General features: G+C 44.6%; 1 protein-coding gene across 1 annotated transcript; it reads left to right on the top strand.

Moving 5' to 3' along the window:
* Positions 1-2,005: 2,005 nt before the first annotated feature.
* On the top strand, positions 2,006-7,314 carry LOC306715131 (hemopexin-like). Its single transcript, XM_079185375.1, has 10 exons — positions 2,006-2,083; positions 2,672-2,697; positions 2,815-2,898; positions 5,078-5,235; positions 5,318-5,471; positions 5,612-5,824; positions 5,912-6,004; positions 6,597-6,727; positions 6,838-6,985; positions 7,071-7,314. The coding sequence occupies exons 1-10, from the start codon at positions 2,019-2,021 to the stop codon at positions 7,295-7,297; spliced, it is 1,299 nt and encodes a 432-aa protein (XP_079041501.1). The 5' UTR covers positions 2,006-2,018; the 3' UTR covers positions 7,298-7,314.
* The last annotated feature ends 339 nt before the right edge of the window (positions 7,315-7,653 follow it).

Here is a 7,653-nt window from a genome sequence, read left to right as displayed (position 1 = left end):
ACTTTGTTCTTTGATTAACAGTGACAAGGATGAGCGTCGAGGAATCAGGAAGGTTTGCAGAATGCGTCTTGCCTCTGAACCTTCAACTCTTGAACGAGGTAATAGCATGGAATCTGACAGGAACACCCTGAGCTCTAATGAGCGACAATCCAGATCCCAGACTCGTGTTACACAGGGTTCAAGTTTAAACCGAGTGAGCAGATCTCTGTCCATGTCCGCCATTGAAGGAGACAAATTACACCAAGGCAAGGAATCACAGCAATACAACAGGGACAAGAAAGAGAACGTTGTGCCGGCTTTGGGGGAACTGGAGGAAGAGGGTGGTTCAACTGCGTTAGACTCAGCTTTTCTGGTCAAACAGTTTGGAAAACAAGGATCAGGTCGCGCTGACTTCAACCTACCAAGTGGCGTCCATGCAACTGTCAAAGGGCAACTATTTGTCGTAGATTGTGGAAACGCCCGCATTCAGGTGACTGATCTCCAGAAGAATGTTGTGCAGCAGGTGTCTCCTATGGGATCAGAAAGGTCTTCCCGCATCTGCAACTACTTTGACGTGGCTGTGAACTCAAAGGGCCTCATTGCCCTGACCTGTGCTGCTGAACGAGCTGTGTTGGTGTTCAGCCGTCATGGACGCCTCCTGCAAACGTTTGGAGGCACATTGATTGGTTCCACCAACGAAGAGCTGGATGCTCCCAGAGGGGTGACCGTGATCCGTCAAGATGAGTTCTTGGTCGCTGACATCAAGCGTGGCACCCTTACTTCCCTCAAGCTGGACCCTAAAACCGGGGCCAGATTGGAGCGCACGGTGGTGACCGGGTACCACAGGCCCTATCTAGTGGCAGCCTGTCTCACGACTGGGCTAATGGCAGTGTCCGAACGAGGAAACGAGACCGGACGTGTCCCATGCATCCGGGTCCTGGAGCCCGGCTGGAACACTATCCGAATCCTGGGGGTGTGTTCTGGCTTGGGGCCAGTTCTGACCTGCCCTTGGGGTCTCTGCATTGACAACGATGGGGACGTCCTGGTGGCAGACTGGGGCAAGCAGCACTACCGTGTTCTCCTCTACCCATCTAAAGGTTTCGGCTGGCCTCTGGTGAACGACAGCCTGAGTAGCCCAAGGGGCCTGGCGCTGCTCCCTGATGGCCACCTGGTCGTGTCAGACAGCATGAATCATTGCATCAAGATCTACCGCTACAAGTGAACCACAGAGAGAAAGAAACAAACTTGTGGAGTCAAGAATAATTGATATGATAGGGCGAGAGGGTTACATTTGTAATAGCAGGCAATATAATATTCTTCTTCGACTTATGTGAGTTTCTTTGAGTGTAATTTACAGCCTCTACCTCCTACCAGCTTCATTTTGTCAAAAGTACTAATGCATGCTTATAAATTACTCTTGAGTGTTTTAATGTTTTAATCTCGAATGATCGATAGTAAAGCATGGTAGCCCATAATGCTGTGTGCCCGAATGATATTTCAATGACATTTTGTGAACTATGCCAAAATTGCAAAACATTTCAATAATCAAGACAAATTTGAGAAGTACAATCTATCAGTGTAATCGACAGATCAAACTATTTAGTTTGCTCAAGCTCGGGACGGGCTCAATGATTTTTGTACTATAAATTTCTGTGACTAAAAATAATTAAACTTTGATTTAAATCTAGGTTTGCATGATGCTGTTGTTACTATTGCCCAACCACACCTAACCTAAGAGGCTGGTTTTTAAGCTTTTATGTGTTTCTCTGGTGGCCGTGTTTGCCCAAAGTGTGTGTATTACTAGAAAAGTCTTTCACCAAACAAAAACAAGTTTAACCGGAAAGATCTATAATTTCATTTGAAATCCAGAGAGAGAGAGAGAGATTGTGAACGATCTTACTCATCATTTTGCAACAACGAAAGTTCCAATGTACACCCACACACAGTTACCTAACTTGTCCACCCACACACATGTCAGTATAAGAGTGTGCAGGCTTTGCACAGCTACAGCTCTGTTCCACAGCCGAGGACTTCACAGCATGGAGCTGCTCCCCAAAACCCTGTGTCTGTGCTTAGCACTCGCCCTCACCAACGGAGGACCTGTGTGAGTATTAATGAACTCTTCAATGTTGAAATTAATTCACGCTCAAAATAGATGATAGGTGCTCTAGCTCTAGATCTCAAGATGCTTTCAAATGTATTTTCAGTTATGTAGCACAGCATTATAGGAGCATATATCTATAAATACAGGGGGTACAAATAAAGTATAGCTTATAGTATAATGCAAACCGATACAATAACCCTGTAAATGGCTCCTTCAGAGTGCCAACTTTTGAGGCTGTGGGTGTGACTTTGGGTTTTTGTTTCATTGGATCACATTGAACTATATGTTGTTTCCGTTATTTTGCCCCCCCTCTGTAATTTGGATCATTCCTACTTTCCTGTATTTTCTCCTCAGCAGACACGTGCAAGTTACGGTGCATTCGTGTCATAACTCTATTTGCTGGCTCACAAAGGTCGCCAGTTGGATCAATACAAACAAATACAAATACAGTGCAAAGCCGTTGCATAACGTTGGTGGTGTGTCACTGATTGACCCCCCTATCGTCGTGACTAAAGGATTTTTAGAAATGTAATCTGATACTATATGCTGAACTGCAGAAAAATAAAGATCTATTTTTATCGTCTACAGGCCGCCACAGGATGCAGCAGTAGATGGTGGGTTTTTAATAAACATATTAATTCATTCATTTCTCTCCAATGATACACTTATTCTGTATTTGCCAGTATATCAGTTGCACTAATGGTAACAAGTGCTGTTATCTCCATGTTTAGATGCTGCTCTACCAGACCGGTGTGAAGGCATTGAGTTTGATGCCGTCACTCCTGACGAGAAAGGAAACACTTTCTACTTCAAAGGTTTGGAATAATTCTATAAATAATGATGGACTGTATTGTCTTTTGGGGTTATTGTCTTTCTCTATTATCCTTTTGAACCAGATTTGGTGTCAAATAGCTGATAACCTAAACCTAACCACAGGGGGGCGCTATGACTTTAACAGGAAGGAAACATTATTAAACGGGGGAACCGATTTCGACATAACACCGGTAACTGGAGAAGCAGTTCACATCAAAACAAACACATGAAAATGACACGTTCAACATGTCGCAACATATTCTTTATGCACATCCACATAATGGGAAGAAGCTCGGCTACACGCTCACGTTAACCATTCTAACAGAAACTAAACTCAACTCCAACACCAAGCAACTAAACGAGCGCGCAGCACAACACACGCTAACAGCACGCGAAGTTGTGCTAATGTTGCTACTGCATGCTAGCCGCCCAACAATATGTCACTCTGAAAGTGTCAAAAATATCGTGTCCAAAACTAAACCAGCAGCAAGAAGAGGAACAAAAACTTCAACTTGAAACAGCCATAACCATAAAGATGTATTACCTTTGCTGTTGTGTGTTCAGAGTTGTGTTGGAGGCAGTGGCGGCTGGTGGAACATTTTCTAGGTGGGGCCATCCAATCAATTTCAGCAAACACCCCAGTATGATTTAATGTAAAAAAATTAAGGTATCAAACATGCATTACTACTTTGCAGTTAAATATTCAACATTTATTCCAACACAAAAAAAAGCAGTAAATAACACTTTGATAAACACGTCAGGACATCTTATTTTAGTCACCCTCACAGGGAATTCAGTATAATATATATCATATAATAATATTCAGTATACTATAAAACACACGCTTATAGATATAAGCTATGATGAGTTTTCACTGTTAATTTACCATCTCAATTAAATGTTGACGCCTCCATGACCAAGTTGTCATGAAACTATGTAGAAGAAAAGATGTTCACTTTGCTTAATATGTAGCTTGACAGAGTTATCATGTGTGCCCTGGTGTTCTCATGTTTCCTTACCTCCTCATCCCTCACTCCCTAACTGTCCGTGCTGGATCTGTCCCCGGTGTTTTAAAAAGCTAACTAAGTTATTAGCATGACATCATCCAGCTAGCCAAACCTGTCTGGTGCAGCTAGTAGAGAAGCTTCATGTTCTGCTTCTCTTTCCCGCTAGTCTGCTGTCTGATTGTGAGGTCAGGCTGATCTGAGATCAGCTCTTTCACTGTACTTTCTCCTCAAACTTCTCCTCTCAGACGGGTCTTGGAGGAGTAGTGCTCGCGCTGGCGCTCACGCTCGCCTGTAGAGACTTCTCCTGACGAGAACGCGCAGCTAGTGGGGCCAAAACGATTTGGCCCCACTCAGGACGCTGATTGGCTAAATTGTATGTCACTCATTTATATCTTTAATCAGCGATTGGCTAAACTGCTTCATAGACCCGCCTCGGTGGGGCCAGCCCCACTAGGTGCGCGTTCTCAGACACACAAGCACACAAGCGGAGATGACGAGCAGACAGGCTGCAGACAAAATCCCCTTCAAAATAAAAGCGCAGGATTTTTTTTTTCTTTTTTCTTTTCGGGGCTCAAGGTGGGGCCAGGCCCCATGGCCCTCTATTGACCATCCGCCACTGGTTGGAGGGCGTGTTCACGATGCTAATGGCTAACGCTAGCGTACCCACGCTGCTAATGTCTAACATTACTCCAATGTCTCTTAATCATTTTTTAGCATATTCAAGCCGTCTGCATTAATTAAGACATTAATAAACAACCTATGCTCACCCGTGCATGTGACAACACGGCATGTGTTAATGAATTGTGATACTGGCCTTCAATACAGGCATGAGCTGGTTAAATAGACCAATGGGTAATGTTCAAATGTTGCGCTATGGTATTGCAGACATTTTGGGCTGTGACGGCATCATTCCACACGGGTATTCACTATAAAAGTGTGCAGTTTTGTTCGGTGGAAATAACATAGTTAAATAATGCTGTGTCCTATCTTCATTTAATCTCACCCAGTAACATATGTACTGATGCTTACACGTCTGCAGAAATACCACAAGTGGTGCCTTCATTATCATACCAAGATGATTCAGAAATACTTTATTGTCTATTCAGTGCCTGAGCCAGAGGCCCAAACTGAATATATATTGATTGCATTGACAAAGTGGATGTTTTCCCTTCAGGCAGCCACTTGTGGAATGGTTTCCACGGTGCGGCCCAGCTCTCCAATGAGTCCTTCAAGGAGCTTGATGACATCCATCACATCGGCCACGTGGACGCCGCCTTCCTTATGCACAACGTAGACAACCCAGGCGACCATGACCACGTCTATTTCTTGCTGGTATGGTCCCCACGGTGCGTTTGTTTTTCTCAGCTCCAGAGCGGTATCTCTGTACCTACACGTTGTCTAATGTCATCTTCAGGATGACAAGGTGTTCAGCTATTACAACCACACTCTGGAGGACGGCTATCCCAAAGAGATCCAGGAGGACTTCCCAGGAGTCCCCTCGCATCTGGATTCAGCCGTGGAGTGTCCCAAAGGAGAGTGCATGGCCGACTCGGTTCTGTTCTTCAAGGGTGCGTTGGCCTTCCCTGTAAAGATATCCATCTCACTAAATAATGTTTAAATTAAAATGAATAAATGAAAGGAGTTGATTATCTCAGGCTGCTCTAAATAGATAATTGGTAACTCAAACTATGTTACTCCCCCCCCACAGGAAATGATGTGCATGTGTATGATATTACCACAAAGACAGTGAAGATCAAGACGTGGTCCCACTTGCCCGTCTGCACCTCCGCTCTACGTTGGCTGGAGCACTACTACTGTTTCCATGGACACAACTTCACCAGGTTCCACCCGGTGACCGGAGAGGTGAGCGGCGCCTACCCCAAGGACATCCGCCACTACTTCATGAAGTGCCCGGGCTTCGGTGGGTTTCCTCTGTCGATTCGGTTCCAGTGATTTTGTGCAGAGCTATTTTTCGGGTAATCGCGTAATTGTCTGTGTTTGACTGCAGGTCATGGAGGTAACTACGAAGTCCCGAAATGCAGTGAGGTCAAGATAGATGCCATCACCGCTGATGATGCAGGCAAAAGTTATTCATTTGCAGGTAAAGTAAAAAAAAGAAGAAGAAAAAAGTAGTCTTTAAAGGAATAGTTCAACATTTTGGGAACTACAGTAGGCTTATTAGAGCCAGGATACTATTAGCTTAGCTTAGCATAAATACTGGAAGCAGGAAGAAACGAGTCTGGATATAACAACCATATCTTACAAAACGACACCCCCATCAGCATCAGCTGGACTTTGTAGCTAGTGCTAATGAGCTAATGTTACTGCGCTAACATGCTAAACGTAGAGCTGCTAGTATCACAAACAAGATATAACATTTTAATTACTACTTTAGCTTGAATGTTAAGCTTTAAAACTACTGTTAGAAGCATTCTTTTTAACTTTGGCAAGGCTAGCTGTTTCCTCCTTTATGCTAAGCTATAGCTAATCACCTGCTGGCTCTAGCTTTGTCCATAACGCACATATATGAGAGTGGTATCGATCTTCTCATCTAACTCCCTGTCATCTTACCTAAATTGAAAAAGCGTACCTCCCGATATGCAAAGCTATTCCTTTAGATGTTTTTTTTCTCGGGTTGATCATTTCTTTCAAGCATGCTCTAAAGCTCTCACAAGTCCGTTCCATCTGCTCAGGCCCCGTATACATGCGCCTGGACACCCGTCAAAGTGGCCTCCACGCCTTCCCAATCACCAGGGCGTGGAAAGAGATCAGCAACGGGGTGGACGCCGTCTTTTCCCACGCCGACGACATGTACTTGATCAAGGTAGACTTTGAAGCAACCGGCAAAACTTCTTAAAAAAAGCCTTGACGCGTCTATGCGTGCGTGTTGAAGTTAATACTAAAGTTGCCTCCCGTGCTGCCAAACCCCTGCAGGATGATCACGTTTACATCTACAAAACAGCGGCTCACTACACCCTGGTTGAAGGCTACCCTAAAACCCTGGTGGAGGAGCTCAGCATCGAAGGACGCGTGGACGCCGCTTTTGTGTGTCCAAATGAACACACAGTTCATGTAATCCAAGGTAAGCTTACGGAGTTCTTATGTCTCTTTTGGTGAATTTCTTTGGGGTTGTTTGGAATGTTGACAAAACATCTTTCTTCCAACAGGAAACACGATACGGTACGTGGACCTTACCGCCACACCCAGGACCGTGACCGATTACCCGTTGCCCTTGTCCGGCTTCGACGCCGCTCTGTGCAATGCGGAAGGAATCCAGTTGTTCAAGGGCTCAGTGTATTACAAGTATGCGACCCCCATGGTGCTATCTATGAGCAGGATAGCGCCGCACCCTCTCCCCATCACCAACGCCGTGTTGGGATGTCGGGATGAGTAGTTTCTCAGTCACACTAGAGAGTGGAAGAGAGAGGAAAGAACTACACGTGTGATGCATCGTGGAGTTTAAGTTCTTTAATTGAATAAAATTTGGAAAACGTCAAATTCAGTGATTTCAGTGATTATTCTGTCAACAATTCTGTCAACAATCTACTAACTAACTAAAAAGATTCGCCACAATATCATGCATTTTACGCCACAGCCGGCAAGACAACTCAGAGAATGCTTCGTTAATCTCGGGCATAGCGTCTAACCCGGCTTAGCACACTGCTAACAACATTAGCATTACACACAGAGTTCAACGGTATCGTCCAAACTTCTCTCCGTCAAAGCGTTCAAGAGTTACAGCCAACAAGC

The sequence above is a fragment of the Pholis gunnellus genome (assembly GCF_910591455.1).
Source record: "Pholis gunnellus genome assembly, chromosome: 24".
Taxonomy (NCBI): domain Eukaryota; kingdom Metazoa; phylum Chordata; class Actinopteri; order Perciformes; family Pholidae; genus Pholis; species Pholis gunnellus.
This window is presented reverse-complemented; position numbering and strand designations above follow the sequence as displayed.

Bases quoted from the DNA above. Each gene is read 5' to 3' on its own strand.
- LOC306715131 (XM_079185375.1), top strand. From the start codon at position 2,019: ATGGAGCTGCTCCCCAAAACCCTGTGTCTGTGCTTAGCACTCGCCCTC. The intron at 2,084-2,671 runs GTGAGTATTAAT...TATCGTCTACAG, and splicing joins CTCACCAACGGAGGACCTGT to GCCGCCACAGGATGCAGCAG. The intron at 5,236-5,317 runs GTATGGTCCCCA...TGTCATCTTCAG, and splicing joins ACCACGTCTATTTCTTGCTG to GATGACAAGGTGTTCAGCTA.